Source organism: Terrapene carolina, unplaced genomic scaffold, assembly GCF_002925995.2.
Source record: "Terrapene carolina triunguis isolate 2854851 unplaced genomic scaffold, T_m_triunguis-2.0 Scaffold391, whole genome shotgun sequence".
Lineage (NCBI taxonomy): Eukaryota > Metazoa > Chordata > Testudines > Emydidae > Terrapene > Terrapene triunguis.
The window spans coordinates 1,632,037-1,653,103 of record NW_020664742.1 but is presented as its reverse complement, the minus strand read 5'-3'; the positions used below and the strand labels follow the sequence as shown (position 1 = coordinate 1,653,103).

The 21,067-nt window shown below is 44.9% G+C and overlaps 1 protein-coding gene across 3 annotated transcripts in view; it reads right to left on the bottom strand.

Moving 5' to 3' along the window:
• Window positions 1-21,067, bottom strand: part of LOC112107503 (uncharacterized oxidoreductase YjhC-like) — a 65,682-nt gene that overhangs the window by 41,561 nt on the left and 3,054 nt on the right. For all 3 annotated transcript variants that reach the window (XM_029912939.1, XM_029912940.1, XM_029912938.1), the window contains one exon: window positions 4,918-4,991. In XM_029912939.1, coding sequence (XP_029768799.1) covers window positions 4,918-4,991 — 74 coding nt within the window. The remainder of the gene's footprint in view (window positions 1-4,917; window positions 4,992-21,067) is intronic.

Genomic DNA, 21,067 nt, shown 5'->3' with positions numbered 1-21,067 from the left:
TTTTACAGATTCAGACTAACACGGCTACCCCTCTGATACTAGATTTTTTATGTTAAAAAGGGATATTCATATCTTCTCTAAGGGGTTATAAATGCTAAGTATGATTATTATTACTAATAGAATATTCCATGTTTTAGTTCACTGACAATATTGCCGAAGTCCTTATGACGTTATAACTTGAATAATACTAGAGTTGATTTTCTAAGGGCAATTTACAGATTGATTTTTTTAGGGGAGGGGGTATTCCTTCTTTGAGCAAGTTAGTGGGGACAGGGGTGAGAAGCAGTAGATGTGCTATATATTGATTTTAGTAAGGCTTTGGTCATAGTCCCACATGACATTCTCATAAGAAAACTAGGGGAATGCAGTCTACATGGAATTACTATAAGGTGGTTGCACAACTGGTTGAGAGACGATACTTAAAGAGTAGTTATCAATGGTTTGCTGTCAAATTGGGATGGCGTGTCTACTGGGATCCCACAGGGTCAGTCCTGGGTCCAGCGCTATTCAATAATTTTCATTAATGATTTGGATAATGGAGTTGCGAACAATGTTCCCTCTAGTTTTTTTCATCCATGTGTGGAATAAATTTTGTTATGTGCACCGAGATGAAGTGCGACACCAGTAGAAACAAAAAACCTAGATATACTATGTATATTTTTAAAAGTTACCATAGGGATAATTACTCCAGCCAGGATAGGTTAGATATTTTAGAACTCAAAGAATTAAATTAAAGTGTAAGAGAGAAATAAAAATTATGAAATGCACAGACCAGTCAAAAAACTAAAACAACAGCCCTTTGAAAAAATAAAATTACAGAGAATATATGTGCATTGCAGGAAGTACCAAGAAGTAACAACAACAATAATACAAGTATGTGTTGGGAGGTGAGTGTGAAAGAGAGAGAGAGAGAGAGTGTGTATGAGAGAGAGAGAGACACACACACACACACAGAGACAGTGTGTTTGCTGGCTGCTGGGGAAGTTTCTGAGAGACACCGTGCACTGTCTCTTTAAGGCACTCTCACTGAAAGCTCTCCTGCTCCTGAGCCCTGTCCCCCCTTCCCCTGCGCTGTGGAGATGGGGTACATAGGAAGGAGGGAGAGGGACAGCGTGTGTGTATGTGTGTGTGACAGAGAGAGATTGTGTGTGCTGGCTGCTGGGGAAGTCTCTGAGAGACCATGCGCTGTTTCTTTAAGGCACTTACTCACAACCCTGGGTTACTCACTGCCCAGAAAGTTTGTTCAGACCTCAGAAGCTCTCCTGCTCTGAGTCCTGAGCCCTGTCCCCCACCCCTGCTCTGCAGAGATGGGGTACAGGGGCGGGGGACACGCTCACGTTAGCGCCCCCTCCCATCCCCTGCTCTGCACAGCCAGCAGGAGGGTCCTGGGAGCAGCTGGCCAGGGACACCAAGGCAGAGGGCAGGAGCAACGTGGCTGCAAAGCAGCGGGGGCAGGGGCACCTGAACACAAACTGCCAGATGTGCTAATCAAGAGCGCGGCACTTGAATCACTCCTGGGCAGCTGCTCGACCACACAGCTTAGAGGGAACACAGGTTGCGAGTATACTTATAAAATTTGTGGAGGACAAGATTAGGATTCAGAACCACCCTGACAAACTGGAGAATTGGTCTGAAATCAACAAGATGAACTTCAATAAAGACAGTTGCAAAGTACTACACATGGGAAAGAAAAATCAAATGCACAAATATAAATGGGGACTAACTGGTTAGGCAGTAGAACTGCAGAAGAGGATCTGGGGATTATAGTGGGTCACAAATTGTACATGGGTTAACAATGCAGTGCAGTTGCAAAAAAAGGCTAATAGTCTGGGGCATACGGACAGGAGTTCTCGGAGCCCAGTTTAGAAGGCAGGCTTCAGGCTTGCTCCTTCATCAAGAGCTTGAACATTATTTCCTTGTTTTTACGAGATCTGCTCTTGAACGAGGCGCAGACCATACACTTAGCCTGTATATAGGTGTCTCCCAAACAGACACGAGAGTGTCCATCACTTACTGGGGCAGCCTGTCAGCAGAAAAGACAACGCTTAAAGCCTGGGGATCCCCTAGTTAACTAAAATCCCAAACCAGCCCTTCAAATGGGGAACCGGCAAAGGGGAAACAACAAACTCCAAACTAAACTAACTGCACTAAGTAGAAGTAAAGCTCCATCTCAGGCCAAAGGTGGTTAAGAAGGAACTGAGGGCAGATTTCCCGCACAGCCCTATGTTTCCCCAGTATGGGTCATGAGGATGTGTGGGGTGTACGTGTGGGTAAAATGGGCACTGCTACCAAAATTCTCCAATCAAAGGCATGGGGGCGGACACTCACAAGAAGACCAACTGTCCTACCTTCAGTGGACATGGAGAACAAGGAACAGGCTTAAACTGCAGTAAGGGAGATTTAGGTTAGGTATTAGGAAAAACTTTCTAGCTCTAAGGGTAGTTAAGCACTGGAATAGTCTTTCAAGGGAGGTTGTAGAACAGGGGTGGGCAAACTTTTTGGCCATGAATGCTCACAAAAGTGGGGTTGGGGTGAGGGCTCCGGCTGGGGGTGCAGGCTCTGGAGTGGGGCTGGGGATGAGGGTTTTGGGGTGTAGGAGGGTGCTCCAGGCTGGGATCGAGGGGTTCAGAGGGTGGGAGGGGGATCAGGGCTGAGGCAGGGGGTTGGGGCATAGGGGGGTGAGGGCTCCGGCTGGGGATGCAGGCTCTGGGGTTTGGAGGGTGCTCCGAGTTGGGACCGAGGGGTTTGGAGGGGGATCAGTGCTGGGGCAGGAGGTTGGGGCGCGGGGGGGGGGGGGGCTCGGGGGTGCAGGCTCGGGGCGGCGCTTACCTCAAGCGGCTCCCGGAAGCAGCGGCATGTCCCCCCTCCGGCTCCTACCCAGATGAGCGGCCAGGCAGCTCTGTTGCGCACTGCCCCATCTGCAGGCGACGCCCCTGCAGCTCCCATTGGCCGTGGTTCCTGGCCAATGGGAACTGCGGGGGTGGCCCTTGGGGTGGGGGCAGTATGCGAAGTGGAGCCCCCTGGCTGCCCCTACGCATAGGAGCCAGAGGGAGGACATACTGCTGCTTCTGGGAGCCATGCGGAGCGGCCCCGACCCTGCTCCCTGGCTGGAGCGCCGAAGGGGGTAAGCCCCAGACCTTGCTCCCCAGCAGGAGCTCGAGGGCTGGATTAAAACGGCTGACAGGCCAGATGTGGCCTGTGGGCCATAGTTTGTCCACCCCTTTTGTAGAATCCCCATCATTGGAGATTTTTTAAGAACAGGCTGGACAAACAGCTGTGAGGGACAGTCTATGTTTACTTGATCCTGATGCACCGCCGTGGGCTGGCTTTGATTACTTCTCAAGGTCCCTTGCAGCCCTACACTTCTACAATTCTATGTTTAAAATTTAAAAACCCTCATCTTAATTCCCGTCCTTTTGATTCTGCTTTGTTTCTACACTTACCAACATGAAAACCTGATTGTGCCAGTGATAGCTTCTCCTCAATGTGATGACTTTGGGGACTCTGTACAACTTATACGTTCTGGTTGATATTATGAAACTGCTGTATCATGTAAGGCCTCTATGTCTCTGGCCATGTCTACACTACAGAATCTACAGCAGCATGGGAATGCCAGCACAGCCTCCTAGTATAGACACACTCTACAATGACATATTTTTCTTTTGGCATATGATCACCACCTCCGTGAACGACATTCGCTACATCAACAGAAGCACTCTTCTGTTGACGTAGGTGCATCTATATTGTCAGCAGAGCTACGTTGGTGAGGGGTGTATTTTTGTTCACACCCCCTGACACAGATATGCCAACATAACTTCTAAGTGAGAACAAAATCTGTGTATCCACCATAGCCAACAACTATGTTCCTCCTCTGTGAGGTACAATGACGGAACTCAGTGACCATCTATTCGGGATGAAGCACCTCGGGACAATGGGCTTGCTCAAGCTGCTATTCCCTGAAGTGATGGAGGGAGTGGAAATGATAGAAGAGAGAGAAGTGACCAAGCAAGAGGTTGCAAAGGCATTAACTGGAGGAAGGCTCCAGGAAACGCACAGGAAATTTTGGGCAAGAAAGGGGAAGGAGACAAACCAGTCAAGGGGAGGAGGTAAACTGGGAGAGACACTCCAGCTTTCAGAACCCAAGCCACGCAACTGCCCCAGACACCATGACCCCAGCCCAGAGAACATTCCAGTGTGGTGAGGAAACTGAAAAGGGAAATGCAGGTAGGGTTTATTATTTTAATATAGATTAGTGGCATGAGAAATACACGAAGAAAGAGCAAAAGCATTGGAGAACCCTGTGCAAAGTGTTTATGAGTTTATAAATGACACCCACCACCTGGTCCCCTTCGGGTAGGGATCTGAGAAGTGGTGTGTTGTGTGTTCAAGCTCTGGGAGGAGGAATCTGAGGGCTCCGTCAGCACTGGTTCTAGGGGCTGGGCCAGGGAATGAGTGGCCTCGGCTCTTGGCTGTGAATGCCAGATAGAAGACTGGCAGCTTGAGAATGAGACCAGAGGCCCTAAGACAGCAGCACTAGTAGAACTCTGTTAAGACTCTGGGGGTTTAAAACACCTAAGGATTCAGCAGCTGGATTCCCTCACAGCAATCTGGTGAGCGGGGGGGCTCAACTGGACAAGGTTGTCATCATTTAATGGGTTAGGTGTTAAATTCTGGATTTTAATTTTTCTAGCTAAGACGCTATTGGTAGAGAATGACTTAAGTCCTGGCATTGAATATTCATGCACGTTCATATTTTCCAAGTGCATATCAAACCTGTTGTGAGAAAGAATGGATCAAAATAGTGAACAAACTAAGATTGGAAAGACAGAGCTAGGTGAATGATGTACATTTTATAATCCGGGGCTCTCCTTTGTTATTCCAGTTATGATTTTTGTGTAATGCTCAAGTCGATAGTACCTTATGCAGTCTATCTGGTGTTGCTATTATAACAGCATCCGCAAACCTCTCTCTCTCTGTGGCTACTTTCCAGTCTGAAGGAAAAGAGATTTAAAATAGTGAGTCAACTAATGTCAGTAGTTGAGACAGCCTTTATGTTACAAAAAGTGAGCAAGTATAAAAAAAGGAAAAATATTATTTCACATTAAAAAGAATAGAACAAACTATTTGTTACTACAGTGCAAGTTTTATATACACCTCTTGAATTAATTCTAGGCTAAATTCCAAGTAGTCTGTTATACTAAAATTGATTCTATAATTAAGGCTGAGATAGTATTTTAGTGCCCCCTCTCTGCATTCACCGAAGTCAATTAAAATAGACTGAGCCTAAGATCCTATTTCAGAGACTTAACTTTCTGAAACAATTAACATGACATATGAAGGGACAAAAGGTTACAGCCCAAAGGAAATTTTTAGAAGGTCTGAACAAATCCTACTGAGCTCTTTTTTAAAATGTTTCACCACATTTCTAAAATGTTTCATTGTTACTTTCTAAAAGTCCCAAAATAAAGGACAATTATATTAATGTGGTAAAACAATTATTTTCTCAATCAAAACAAATATTAATATATTTAAATATACACAAAGCCTCTACATGCATGCTTACTTAATTGCACAGGATCATTTCATACAGGATTACTCTGAACTTGCTCTTGAAAGCAAGTGTATTAGACTGAAAAGCCAGTGATAGAATTAGTAACTGTAGGTAGTAGAAATATTCTTTTGCCTATTGCTTTTGGAGGCAGATATCCCATTTACGGTATTTTTGTAACACAAATCCACCTCACTCCAGTATTTGTTTTAGAGGGTTGTGATGGTCTACAGTGACTCTTTTCATCTTTTGCACAAACTACTCCTTGCAGTTGATATATGTAATACTTGCCTCAGAATGAAATCTGTCCAACAGTATTCCTGTTATTAGATTATCACAGGAAGTTCAAAAAATAATGCCTATGCCATCTCAATTCATAGATGGCAACTCTTAATAGGGATGCAGAAAATAAAATATGCATATTAGCCAGTTTCTCCCTTATTTTGCCAACTGTACCTTTAATACCTTTATATTTTTGTATGCATTGGCCCACTGGGCACCCCCAAAAATAGTAACTTTTGATAAGCAATTCAAAGTGTTCACTGTAGGCCTGTACTTAAATAAAATGGATTTTTAAGAAGTGTTCAGATGCTTCTTTTCTACTCAACTTAAAACAACTCCACTTTAGAACTTAAAATTTGGCTTGTATGCAGGTCTACTGAGAAATACTATATGTGTAAATACTATATATGTAATTTGCTATATTTGAAGAAATTGCTAAATAGAATCAGATGCAGTGAACGTCACATAATGTGGATTCACAATCACTTTATCAATAGAGACACAGACTGCGTGCACTCTTCCAGATGCACACTGAAATAGGCACAGTTGTGTTATTTCAGAGATCAGACAATCAAATAAATTTTTCCCCCTTATACTCCTAACTTCTGTCAGACATACTGAAATGCAGAAAGCCACAATAATCATTACTATGAAGTTCCCACCACTGCAGGTTTGCTTAAATCAAAGCCCATCATAGAATCATAGAATATCAGGGTTGGAAGGGACCTCAGGAGGTATCTAGTCCAACCCCCTGCTCAAAGCAGGACCAATTCCCAACTAAATCATCCCAGGCAGGGCTTTGTCAAGCCGGGCCTTAAAAACCTCCAAGGAAGGAGATTCCACCACCTCCCTAGGTAACGCATTCCAGTGCTTCACCACCCTCCTAGTGAAATAGTGTTTCCTAATATCCAACCTAGACCTCCCCCACTGCAACTTGAGACCATTGCTCCTTGTTCTGTCATCTGCCACCACTGAGAACAGCCGAGTTCCATCCTCTTTGGAACACCCCTTCAGGTAGTTGAAGGCTGCTATCAAATCCCCCCTCATTCTTCTCTTCTGGAGACTAAACAATCCCAGTTCCCTCAGCCTCTCCTCATAAGTCATGTGCTCCAGACCCCTAATCATTTTTGTTGCCCTCCGCTGGACTCTTTCCAATATTTCCACATCCTTCTTGTAGTGTGGGGCCCAAAACTGGACACAGTACTCCAGATGAGGCCTCACCAGTGTCGAATAAAGGGGAATGATCACGTTCCTCGATCTGCTGGCAATGCCCCTACTTATACAGCCCAAAATGCCGTTAGCCTTCTTGGCAACAAGAGCACACTGTTGACTCATATCCAGCTTCTCGTCCACTGTGACCCCTAGGTCCTTTTCTGCAGAACTGCTGCCTAGCCATTCGGTCCCTAGTCTGTAGCGGTGCATGGGATTCTTCCGTCCTAAGTGCAGGACTCTGCATTTGTTCTTGTTGAACCTCATCAGGTTTTTTTTGGCCCAATCCTCTAATTTGTCTAGGTCCCTCTGTATCTGATCCCTACCCTCCAGTGTATCTACCATGCCTCCCAGTTTAGTGTCATCTGCAAACTTGCTGAGAGTGCAGTCCACACCATCCTCCAGATCATTAATAAAGATATTAAACAAAACTGGCCCCAGGACCGATCCTTGGGGCACTCCGCTTGAAACCGGCTGCCAACTAGACATGGAGCCATTGATCACTACCCGTTGAGCCCGACGATCTAGCCAGCTTTCTATCCACCTTACAGTTCATTCATCCAGCCCATACTTCTTTAACTTGGCGGCAAGAATACTGTTGGAAACCGTATCAAAAGCTTTGCTAAAGTCAAGGAATAACACATCCACTGCTTTCCCATCATCCACAGAGCCAGTTATCTCCACATAGAAAGCAATTAGGTTAGTCAGGCATGACTTGCCCTTGGTGAATCCATGCTGACTGTTCCTGATCACTTTCCTCTCCTCTAAGTGTTTCATAATTGATTCCTTGAGGACCTGCTCCATGATTTTCCATGATCACTTTATCAAGATCTAACGATTCCCTCACTAAGCAGATCCCATCCTAACTCACACACTTTCCTTCAAAACAATAGTTCACTATTTTTATTCAGTACAGTGGAACTCCAATTATCCAATCTTATCCAGATCAGATAACCAAAAATCCAGGTAAACCAGATAATGGCCACCAGGGGCTGACAGCCCGAGCCCCAGCCAGCCGGGGGCTCACAGTGGTTCAGTTAATAAGGAGAGCCAGAAAATGGAGTACTCCTTCAGGAATTCTGTGCCACTGCACATACGCAGAATTAATGTCCCCCACAGATTTCTTTGCTTCCCCACAGAAAAATTACTTCTGACAGGGAAGCAAAGGGAACCCACAAGAGCAGTCATGCGCCCCTCCCTGGCAGCATAGGCACATTGTTCAGACACCTGGAGCAGCTTGCGGAGACGGAAATCACCACTGGGGGGGGGGTGTGCTGGGCTTGGCAGGCACGCATGCAGGAGGAGACATCAATCAATGCCGGGGGGAGGGGGAGGAGCTTGGCCTGTCAATGAACGAGACTCTGTCCCTCTCGCTTGCTATTGTGGCACACCTGGCATAGGAGGCAGGGCTTTGGTGTGTTTCTGAGGAGGTAGGCATGAGGCAGGCACTGTCAGGCAGAGCAGAATATAGCAGCCTGCCTGCTTTGTGAATTGTTCCCATTGTTCTAAGTGAATTCCCCCAGGAGTATAAAACAGGTGTAAAAGATTTAAAGGTCCTTTACATTGCCAGAGTGGTGTAAAGGAGCTGTATTGTAAACGACAGTATGGCCTTATAAATGCTTATGGTGCTTTAGTCAATAGAACTGGTCTAAATTTTTGGACTGAAAAATGTTCTTATCAAAAATGTGCTCCATGAACTGTTTACTACTGACCTTTTTGGCGATGGTGAGTAGCCAATATAAATTTTGATTCTCCAACCCTCACTTGCGCTTCAGTTGCCTATGATGTAATTCTGAGCATATGGCTGCATATATTTATTGACTAATAACTAGAAATAAAGGGTCAAAACTAGCTAGATTACTATTAGACAAAGGCAATTTGGAGATTTCCTCCAGTGCTCCCCACTCCTATTCTCCATCCATCATATAGTCATTTAAATAAATTACCAAAATAATTGAAACTGGCATGATTATATTGTGTTATTTTGACAAATAAAATATGCAGAATTTTAAAATGTGTGCAGAATTTTTAATTTTTTGGTGCAGAATTCTCCAAGGAGTAAATGGAGACTCAGTGAAGCAGGGTTCTACTGTATTTAAAAGTGTTTAGATTTCAACGGTAGATATCACATTATAGGTCTTATTGTTCTCACAGCAAAAACATTTCGCTATTACTGTAGAATTAAATGTCGCAAAAGGAAGACATGAGCAGATTGTTCTAACATGTACAGTCACCAAGGGAACATCATCCTTCTAAAGATGAGAAGTTATAGTTTTTTTAAACTATGTCAAGACTGCTCAAAGCCCTGAATGGGCATTTTTTGATCATTTTTTTAAATACAAAATAATACTATATTCCATAAATACAATCCCCAGATGTATGTCCTAAAAGGCACTGCATATGAACTAATATTAGTGTTTGGATTTAGAGAAATATATTTCATTAATTTAGTCTTTCATAATACGGCCTATAGAACAAGACAGTGAGGCAAATATTACCATTAAATACATTTTTCTTGTCAATGCTGTGAATCTTCTGAAGGTCATTTCTAGCAAAAGCACGAGGATCTGCAACTCCAACTACCTAAAAAAAGAAGAACATTGTTATGTTCTGCAAATAGCTGTGGGAGTGTCAATACCAGAAAGATGTCAACAAAAGAATTCAGAGAACAGCAACAAAGTGATTAGGCAGATGAAGACATTGACTAAAGTGAAAATATTCCAGGAACTAAGTACAACCTGGCTTGATAGCTATATGGGAAGAGGATAACCATTTACAAGTATACATAGGGTTTACACGTTAAGGAGGAAGAGGAATTATTTAGGACAGCATAATTAAGATTACATACAAAAAGCCAAGTTCAGTAGTTATAAAGTTAAATACCCAAAAGTTAATAAATGCCAGATTTACAGTCACCCATGAAACCTTAATTTGGCTCCCCTATGCATCTATCTTGTGCAGTGGTTACTCCTGGGGGAATTCTGTGCCAAAAATTTAAAAATTCTGCACACAATATTTGAAAATTCTGCAAAATTCTGCATATTTTGTCAAAATAACACAATATAATCATGCCAGTTTCAATTATTTTGGTAATTTATTTCAAAATATCTGTCAGCAAGTATGTCTGTAACAATGCAGACCCCCCCAAAAAAAGATTCTGGTAATTTTTTTTTTGACAAATAGATTCCTTACTAGGCATATTAATACAGAATGTTGTGTAATTCATTTAAATTATAATACAGAACTGTATTTCCTGCACCTGTCAGAAGCAGTGCAAAGGCTTGGCGGAGTCAGGGGTAATGGAGGAACAGAGGGAGAGGGAAGGCGCCTAGGAGTGAACCTGAAGGGTGTTGGGTGTGATGGATTTTTTGAGGGGTGGGATTGTTGGGGAGTTGGGAAGCCTCCCCCATGCAGATCCTGCCTGACCTCAAGCCTCTCCCATTCAGTCAGGCACATCTGCCCCTGTCCCTGCACCCCCCCATCCCCATGGGTCTCTGAAGCCCTCCCCACCCCATCCCCAGGCTCAATGCTGTCAGCCCACTAGCTCCTGAGCCCATTCCCCAGTCTGGCCCTCCCCACTAGCTATTCTGAACCCCAGCCTGTGACCCCTCAGCAGTCCTGTGTTCCCCACTCTGCCCTAACCTGATTCCGCAGGCAGGGTGCTGTGATCAACTTCGACTCCTGAGGGAATTCTGCACCACTGGGCATAGAATTTTGTATTTTCCTGCATAAAATACATTTTGCCTAATAAGTGCTGCAGTTCTGCGTTTTGCCCACCAGAAGCTGCTCTGGCACCAGAACAGCCGGCATGAACGCAGCCAGCTGTTCTGGCACCACAGCGGCTTAAGGCAGAACTGCAGCACTTCTTAGGCAACATGTATTTTATGCAGGAAAATACAAAATTATGTGAGACAGAGGAATTCTGCACGTCCGCTGATGCTCAGAATTCCCTCAGGAGTAAGTGATAATAGTGTGCTATCATTGTAATTAAAGATCATAATGCATAAACACAAGGGGGACAAATTAAGGTTGCAGAGGCCGCCATAGATCTGGGATTTTTTTAACATCTGAGCGCATAACTTGGCAACCTAAAGTGTTCCCCCCTCCCCTGTATGTAAATTCATAGAGTATTTTTAAAAGGTAAAAACAAATTCTATTATGTACAATTACATGATCATCAGTAGGATTTGAACCCTGAACCTTAGCTAGTCCTGTAGTGCAAGCTTTGCCGAGGTTAGCTGGCAGCAAGAGAAGGGCTATCTCAAGGGCTATGTGTTCATATCACCTTTGTATTTTGGATTATAGATATGTATGTCTGTATTACAAAACTTGTGCTATGCTTCTGGGTGATACCCCTAGGCAGTTTGGCAACAGAACTGCCTAGCCTGCTTGATGGCCCATTAAGGGCCATCAGTTATACAACTGCCCCATTGAGAGAAGGCAGATACCCTTATGACTCAGCAAGGCATGCAGGGGACATGCCCGTGGACAGAACTCTAAGGCTTTCAAGCCATGTGCTAGGCAGCTTGTGTTTAAAACAAAGGAAGCACAGGCCACATGGCAAAAGACTATAAAAGGCAGCTACATCTTCTCCACTTTGTCTTCATTCCTGCTTCTTACCTCCAGAGGAACTTTGCTACAAACTTAAGCTCTGAAAAAAGGACTGAATGACCCATCCAAACTAGGGATGTATTCCAGATGGACTTCCAAGCCAGCAAAGTCACCAATACTGTGAAGAACCTGATATATGGACTTTGAAGTCTTTGAATGTATGTGACGGTTTTACCATTTAACAACTCTCTTCTTGTTCTTTCTTTATAATAAATGTTTAGTTTTAGACACTAAAGGAGTGGCTGGCAGCATGGTATTTTGAGTAAGATCCAAACCTATACTCACCTGGTAACATGGCTGACCCTTTGGGGTCAGAACGTTTTGTATAGGTGAGCAGAGTTTAAAATAACTTCTCACTGTACTGCACCTAGGTCAGGGCCAGCTCCAGGCACCAGCTTGCCAAGCAGGTGCTTGGGGCGGCCACTCCGGAGAGGGGTGGCACGTCCAGCTATTCGGCAGCAATTCGGCGGACGGTCCCTCACTCCTGCTTGGGGTGGCAAAAACCCTGGAGCCGGCCCTGACCTAGGTGCTGATTGGGAGCCAGAGAACTGGAATGCAATAAAGGGGGCTGTGTGATTTCTTTTTTGCTTCTTGATAACCGGTGTGGGGGATCAGCAGCACAGTTTGTGACTGGTTGAGGAGTTTAACTTTAGTGTTACCCACCAGTCTGGGGAGTATCTGCTCTCCTTTTTGCAGCCTGCCCTTACCTTAGCATTTCCAGTGAGGGCTACCCCAGGCCACAGAGAGGTCCCTGTGGAACAGTTTGTGTGCTCTGGGATGTCCTCCATAGAGATCTCGAGGAAACTTTCCCAGAGGTAGTCTGCAATCCTCTGCTGAAGGTTGCTGGGGAGAGCAGCCTTATTTCTTCTGCAGCGCTAGGACATTTTCCCAAGCCATTCAGCAATTACTTCAGCAGAGATCATTGCAGCACACAGACTAGCAGCATATGGACCTGGTCTGCAGCCACATGGTACAGGAGCTGTTCCATTTCAGCTTCCGTGCCCTTAGGAGTGAGATCAGCTAAAGTCACCAGTGCCTGTGGCAAACTGTGCCAGTATTCAGTGTAACTGCCCTATCCACATATACTCATGCCCATGAGTTCCCTCATTAGTGTGCCTCCTTGCCCCCTACCCTCCAGGCCACACGCACCATGGCTGGAACTGCCGCTGTGCTTTAGGAATCCTAAGCAGAAGAGGATGTAGTGCTTGTAAATCGTGTGGCTCAAGGGGAGTGAATACACTCACAACAGTACTTCTGTAGATTGGAGCTAGGGCTGTCAATTAATCAGTTAACTCATACGATTAAATCACATTAATTGTGATTAATCACACATAATAGAATACCAATTGAAATTTATTAAACATTTTTGGATGTTTTTCTACATTTTCAATGTTAATTTCAATTACAAAACAGAATACAAAGTGCGCAGTGCTCACTATATATTTTTTATTACCAATATATGCACTGTAAAAATACTATTTCTTTTATCATTTTTCAATTCACCTCATAAAAGTACTGAAGTGCAATCTCTTTACTGTGAAAGTGTAACTTAAAAATGCAGATTTTTTTTGGTTACATAACTGCACTCAAAAACAAAACAGTGTAAAACTTTAGAGCCTACAAGTCCACTCAGTCCTACTTATTCTGCCAATCGCTCAGACAAACAAGTTTGTTTACATTGACGGGAGATGCTGCCTGCTTCTTTACAATGTCACCTGAAAGTGAGAACAGGTGTTCATATGGCACTTTTGTAGCCAGCGTTGCAAGGTAATTACGTGCCAGATGTGCTAAACATTCATATGTCCCTTCATGCTTCAACCACCATTCCAGAGGACATACTTCCATGCTGATGATGGGTTCTGCTTGATAACGATCCAAAGCAGCGCAGACTGACACATTTTCATTTTCATCATCTGAGTCAGATGCCACCAGCAGGTTGATTTTCTTTTTTGGCGGTTTGGGTTCTGAAGTTTTTGCATCAGAGTGTTGCTCTTTTAAGACTTCTAAAAGCATGCGCCACACATCATCCCTCTCAGATTTTGGAAGGCACTTCAGATTCTTAAACCTTGGGTTGAGTGCTGTAGCTAGTTTTAGAAATCTCACATCAGTACCTTTCCTGCGTTTTGTCAAATCTGCTGTGAAAGTGTTCTTAAAACAAGTATGTGCTGGGTCATCATCCGAGATAGCTATAACATGAAATATATGCAGAATGTGGGTAGAACAGGAGATATACAATTCTCCCCCCAAGGAGTACAGTCACAAATTTAATTGACGCATTTTTGTTTTTAAACTAGCATCGTCAGCATGGAAGCAGTCCTCTGGACTGGTGGCCAAAGCATAGAAGGGACATACGAATGTTTAGCACATCTGGCATGTAAATACCTTGGAACGCTGGCTACAAAAGTGCCATGCGAACGCCTATTCTCACTTTCAGGTGACATTGTAAAGAAGCAGGCAGCAGTATTGCCCATCAATGTAAACAAACTTGTTTGTCTGAGCGATTGGCAGAATAAGTAGGACTGAATGGACTAGTAGGCTCTAAAGTTGTTTTGTTTTTGAATAGAGGTGGGTGTTTTTGTTTTTTACATTTCTACATTTGTAAGTTCAACTTTCATGATAAAGGCATTGCACTACAGTACTTGTATGAGGTGAATTGAAAAATACCATTTTTTTTAGTGCAAATACCTGTAATAAAATATAAAGTGGGCACTGTACACATTGTATTCTGTGTTGTAATTGATATTAATATTTGAAAATGTAGTAAACATCCAAAAATATTTCAAATAAATAGCATTGTATTGTTTAATGTGATTAATTGCAGTTAATTTTTTTAATCACTTGTCAGCCCTAATTGTAGCTTTTACAGCTGGAAACATAGCCTTAAGTGGCTCTCCATGCACACCCACAGAAAGGCTCAGCCAGGCAAGGAGAAGGAAGAAGACATGGGATGACATGTTCTAAGAGATCCTGCAAACCTCTGATGCTATGGATACCAAGCAGAGGGCTTGGATGATCATGCTCACAGACAGAATAGACAGAGGTAGTGCATACAAGAGAAAAGTGCAGGAAATGGAGAGTGACATGCAGCAGGAGATTAAAGTGTTTCTCAAGCAGCAAATAGACATTCTGGAGACTCTTACTGACCTTCAAGCATAACAGATCGATGCTCGCCTCCCTTTGTGGCCAGAGAACTGCATTCTGGTACCTCCCTACATTCCACACAGCGTGCAGGGCTCTTGCAATACCCCTACCACTCCACCCCAGGGAAAGAGTATAAACAAACAATCACAGCTGCATGTACACTGATCTGTGAGACAGGGTCGGTGAATGTGTTTGTTCTTTCCCCTTTAAAGATTCTTTTCCCTGTATTTATAAAGTTTCATTCAGTTATAAATACAGTAGAACCTCAGAGTTACAAACTGACCAGTCAACAACGCACCGCATCTGGAACGGGAAGTACACAATCACGCAGCACCAGAGACCAAAAAAAGAAAAAGCAAGTACCATACTTTGTTTAACTATTAAAAAAATAAAAGGAAAGCAGCATTTTTCTTTTGCATAGTAAAGTTTCAAAGCTGTATTAAGTCAATGTTCAGTTGTAAACTTTTGAAAGAACATACATAACATTTTGTTCAGAGTTACAAACATTTTGAGAGTTATTCACAACCTCCATTCCCAAGGTGTTCATAACTGAGGTTCTACTGTATATCTGTTTGCAGGTGTTTGGAATAAAAGTCTATTTATGGAAACGTAATTCACTTTTATTAGTTCACAACACAGTGGGTTGGGCTGACATTCACAGATAATAGCAATAGGTGCATTTGCAATGTTATACTACTACTACAAAAAGCAGTCATTACAAGGTTCATACTGAGGTGCAAAAAAACAACAAACACACAAACAATGACAGGCACACAACAAACAACACACATTACTGTGGCTCATTATTAAAATGGTCTTTCAAAGCCTCCCTAGGCTGTATAGCTCCCTGCTGAGCTCTTCTTAGGGCCTCTACCCTGGCGGCAACTTCTCCCCCTTTGCTTTACAGATATTAGGAAGCACACAGCAGGCAGCTGTAGCCATAGCGATATTTTTTTCAGTGATGCCAGCAGCCTTTCAAGCGGCCAAAGGCACATTCAGTCACTCTGCACCGGCAGGGCCTGTTGCTGAAGTGCTCCTTGATGCTGTCAAGGTGGCCGCTGTAAGGCTTCATGAGCCATGGGAGCATGAGGTAGGCTGGATCTCTCAGGATCACTATTGATATTTCCCCATCCCCAATAATCCTCTGGTCTGGAAAGAAAGTCTCTGCTTGCAGCTTTCTGAACAAGCCTGTGTTCTTAAAGATGCGTGCATCATGCACCTCCTCTGACATTCCTGCATTGATGTTGGTAAAATGTCCCTGGTGATCCACCAGCGCTTGCAATACCATACAAAAGTAGCTCTTTCTGTTGATGTACTCTGTGGCACAGTTGTCTGGCCCCAAGATAGATGGTACGCACATCCCTATCACCCCACCGCAGTTGGGAAACCCCATTGCTACAAAACCATCCACTACATGCTGCTGATTGTCTCACTCCATGCTCTCTGCTCACAATCCGAAGCACCAGACAACTGCAGCACCTCCTTGAACATGTCTGCTTTACTCCTCCTTATCTGAGAGAGGTGATCAGCTGGTGTGTGGGAGACCGTCAAGGGCACATCTGCAGCTGCTAAAGAAACAATAGAGGTGTTATTGTCTGTGCACTTATACCCTTGATCCAAAACAAGCAACAAGCGCATCTTTCTCACTTTCCCTTGGTGCACTCACAGCACGGTGGTAGCCCCAGCCATGGTGAGTATGACCCAGGGGAAAGGAGTGAGTTGGGACAAAGGTGTGTGTGTGGGGGGGGGATGGGTGGTACCCCTCGGGTATCAGTACCAATGCATAAGGCTACTGTACTGAATACTGGCACTGTTATCCACAGGTGGGGGGATTGCAGCTGATCTCACTCCTAAGGTTAACCGACGCGGCAAGGTTCCAGCTGCAGACGGGGACTGTATGCTGATGCCCTATGTGCTGCTATCCTGCCTGCTGAAGTAATTGCTGAGTGGCCACCACAGGGGAAGAAACAAAGCAGCCCTCCCAAAAAACCTTCAGCAGAGGATTGCAGATTACCTCCAGGAAACTTTCCTAGCCATCTCTATGGAGGATTCATGGGATATCCCATTGTGCATAAACAAACGTTTCCACAGGGCCCCCTCTGCCTAGCTGTACAGGGGAATGAGAAGCAGATAGCAACTGTTTCTGTGCTGGTTATTTCACCACCTCTTGTAGCCCAATTTAAAAAGCAGTACATGAGCAGATGTGTCCCTGCAGCATTGAAGCATAGTGCTTACCAGAGCTTCCCGCCCCTGCATCCGGCTTGCCAGGGTTGGACTGCTGAGACTGGCTAGACTGCTCAGGACTCAAAGGAGATCCTGGTTCTCCATGCCACTGGGTCTCCCTGTCCCTCATTCTCCTCTGCCTCCACGTCCTCGTCCAACACGTCGTCCTCTGTGTTCACTCCGGTGACCAGCGACTCCAGCCCTGAAGTACCCACAGGGCTCTTGGGGGTGGAGGTAGGGTCGCTGCCAAGGATGGCATGAAGCTCCCTGTAGAAGCAGCATGTTTACAGCTCCGCACCAGAGTGTCTATTTGCCTTCTGGTACACCTGTCTCAGCTCCTTGATTTTTACGCCACACTGCAGCGTGTCGCTGCCATAGCCCTTCTCCACCATGCCCCAAGCCAGGGGTCTCAAACTCAAATGACCACGAGGGCCACATGAGGGCTAGTTCATTGGCCTGAGGGTCGCATCACTGACACACACCCCCTCGCTGCCCCCGGCCCTGCCCCCACTCCACCCCTTCCCTGAAGTCCCCTGAAGTTGAGGTGCAGGCAGGGGGCTCAGGGTGCAGAAGGGGTGTGGGATGCAGCAGGGGGCGCGCGGCGGGGGGGGGGGGGGGGGGGGGGGCGGGGGGGCAGGCAGGGGACTCAGGGCAGGGGGCTGGGGGGCGAGGTGCAGGAGGTCTCCGAGGTGGCAGCGGCACACACCAGAGCCAGGGCAGGCTGCCGGCCTCAGCCCTGCTCCGGGAAGTAGCTGGAACCATGTCCCTGTGGCCCCTGGGTGAGGGGGACACAGGGCTCCGCACTCTGCTTGCCGCTCCTCCAGGTACCTCCCCCAAAGCTCCCATTGGCCGCGGTTCCCCATTCCTGGCCAATGGGAGCTGCGGGGGGGCGTGCCTGGAAGCCAGGGCAACACACGGACGGAGCCCTCTGCTTCCCCCCCACCCTCGGCCGCAGGGACGTGATGCCAGCCGGCGTGGGGCTCGAGGGGGGCAATCCCGCGGGTGTAGTTTGCCCACCCCTGGCCTGGAGGTAGGCTGGGGGGGCTGGCGCCAGCCGCTCAGCATGCCACAGGAAACAGCCCCGGGGGCTGCGTGTTTGAGACCCCTGCCCCAAGCGATCTTGCTGTAGATATCAAAGTTCTGCGGCTGGAGCAGAGCTGTGATTGCACAGCCTGCTCTCCTCACAGGCCCAGGAGATCCACCATCTCCCGTGTACTCCAGGCAGGAGCACATTTGCTGCATGGAGCCAGCAGTCAATTGGGCAGCTGCTAGGTGAGCTCTCCATGCCCAGCAAACAGGAAGAGCAATTTCAAAATTTCCTGGGGCTTTAAAGGGGATGGGACGTTCTACCTGGCTACAGGGCAGAGGAGTTGAAAATGGTGGCCAGAGCGGTCACAGTGAGCATTGCAGGACAGCTCCTGGAGACCACTTAAGGCAACGTCTAACGGACACTGCCTCAGTCTAACTAGGTTGCAAAAAGCACTGCCTCTCATCCAGGTCAGTGTAGCAGGCGAGTTAAAGCGGCAGGAAGAGCACTGCGGTGCGTACACCTCCATAGTTAGGTCGCCATAAGCTGCCTTACGTCAACTTAACTTTGTAGTGTAGACATGCCCTCATTTTTTACTTGTGATTTTTGTCAAGCTGAAATTCAAATTCAATTAAAATGCACAAAAAAACAGCAATTTAGTTTTATTTAACTAATGAGCAAGTCTCTTATGTATCTGGCACATTTAAGAAGAATGTTTATCAAAACACGTTTTGCATTTAAGACTACATGAGTAAACAAGGTATCATCTGTAGTTAATGAATTGAACTGATCGTGATGACCAGAAACATCCTTCAAGATTTTAGAACTATTCGATCTCCTCTCAAAGCTAGTTTTTATTCATAGATTGGAAGAGGAAACAAGCTTTTCTGCTTTTTCAACTCCCACTGGCCTCTTTGAATGAATTATAGTCCTCAACTGAAAATATTCTCTCCACACTTGCAGAAAAGACTACTGCTGTAAAAAGCTGGTTTAGCACTTCAGCTAATTCTAGTTCAAGTGTTTAGCTAGTGCCTTGCACCAGTTCAGCGATTTGACTTTCTTTAAAATTTAACAAAAACACATATTGCTTAATTTTTTTAAGTTTACAATAAATTATTATAGTAAGTTAAGGGTTTACCCTAGTTCATCATAATTTCAAATTTAATTTTAAATATTCAAATTAAAAAATCTGATTTAAATACCCCCCCCCCCTTTAAAAAAAAAAAATCAGCAATTTTTATCCACCCTGGACAAGTGAAAGGCACATCTCTAGCCCAGGGTTTTGCCATGCCAAATTCCAAAGACCTGCTGCTCACAATGGAGGGCTTAGTGTTTCCTCAAAGAGACCACAAAAATCTTTCATAATGGGTAACTTTAGGAAGCCTAAATCAAGGGGTCACTATTAGCAACAATAAAATAAAAACAACACAGCATTTTACATATTCAAAACACTGCAAACACTTTAACCGAGGAGTCAGGAAAGAAAACTTAGCAAAGAAAATTTTAGGCTGAATTTCAGGAAAAAAATCCTGACAATTATTTAATAGGTTGTGGAAATATCTCTTCATTAAAGCCACATCATTTAGGGTATTTAAAACTTGACCGAATAAAATACCACACCACTTACTGAAGGAAACTACCTTTAAATTGCAACAAAAATAATGAAAATAAAAACCAAGCTAGCAAACAAAACTAACCAAACATCAGATCAGATAATTAAGTCTGACATTGAACATGTAGCTCAACAAACCCAAGCTCTGTTGAACCATAAAGTGGAGCAAATTCAAAAGATGGAGACCCTCTACCAAGGACACCCTCCCATGCGTCTGATGAAGTGGGCATTCACCCACAAAAGCTTATGCTCCAACACATCTGTTAGTCTTAAAGGTGCCACAGGACTCTGTTGCTTTTTACAGTATCCCAAATGATTTCCATTGCTGTGATGGAGTATAGGACAAGAGGTGTCTCAGACAACTTGATCCCAGATCATTCAAGGTTTAAAAAACCTGACCAACTTGATCTGGACCTGGAAGCATGTCAAAGACATTGTGGCACAGAGGTGCCTGGGGCAGCCCTCACTGGAAATGCCAAGGTCAGGGAAAGCTGCAAAAGAAGAGCAGCAGACTGGTGGGTAACACTGAAGTTAAACTCCCCAACCAGTCACAAACTGTGCTTCTGGTAACCAGAAGTGCCCCCCACCCCCATTTGCTCTTTCAGGTGCAGTCTGAAGAGTATCCTGTTATGCCATTACAAAGCTACAAGCAGAGGAAAGTCCCCAATGATGTTAGATGCTTGCTTAAAGCTGCATAACTCTATATAATCAATTGTATTCATGCTTATGAATATGTAATCGATTAATGTAAGGAATGAGTGAGATAGTGTGAGTGAGTAACAGCCAATGGCAAAACAAAGAGGCAAATATCTTTTATGGAACCATGGTATTATCTTGGTGAAGGTATAAATCTTGAGACTGGCGGCCAGGTCAGGAGTACCAACAAGGAAATGTAAGAGCACGCTAAACTCGGAACCGGACCGGAAGCAGTAGAGCCCTCCCACGGATCCGAAGGGACTTCGGGACTCTTGTCGCCTCAAAGCACTAAGAATTCAGGACAGCAATGGGCCAAATAGGCCTGCCAGAGACCTGCAAAGCATATTGGTAAGAAGTAGGCAAAACCCATTCAATTAGCATGGACACTGACCAGACTCTCTCCTCTAGCTACTATCACCAACATCTTAGTGATGATACTTCAGCCCAATATGTTACACTATTTCCCCGGGTGGCTTTTCAAATACACATTGACCAGGAGGGGCATCAAGAACTCTCTGTGTAAGAGCCCTTCGGAAGGAGCAGCAGTTGCCCAACACTACCCTCTGTATCTTGTACAGAGGGAGGAACAAACCACTGAAGGGTCATTTTGTCTATCCTTACAAGAACCTACAGGAGAGTAAAAACCTCAGTAGTGAATGGCATCAAAAGGCAGAAATAATTAGTAGAATCAGTTTGGCATCTTACTTGAGATCAACTG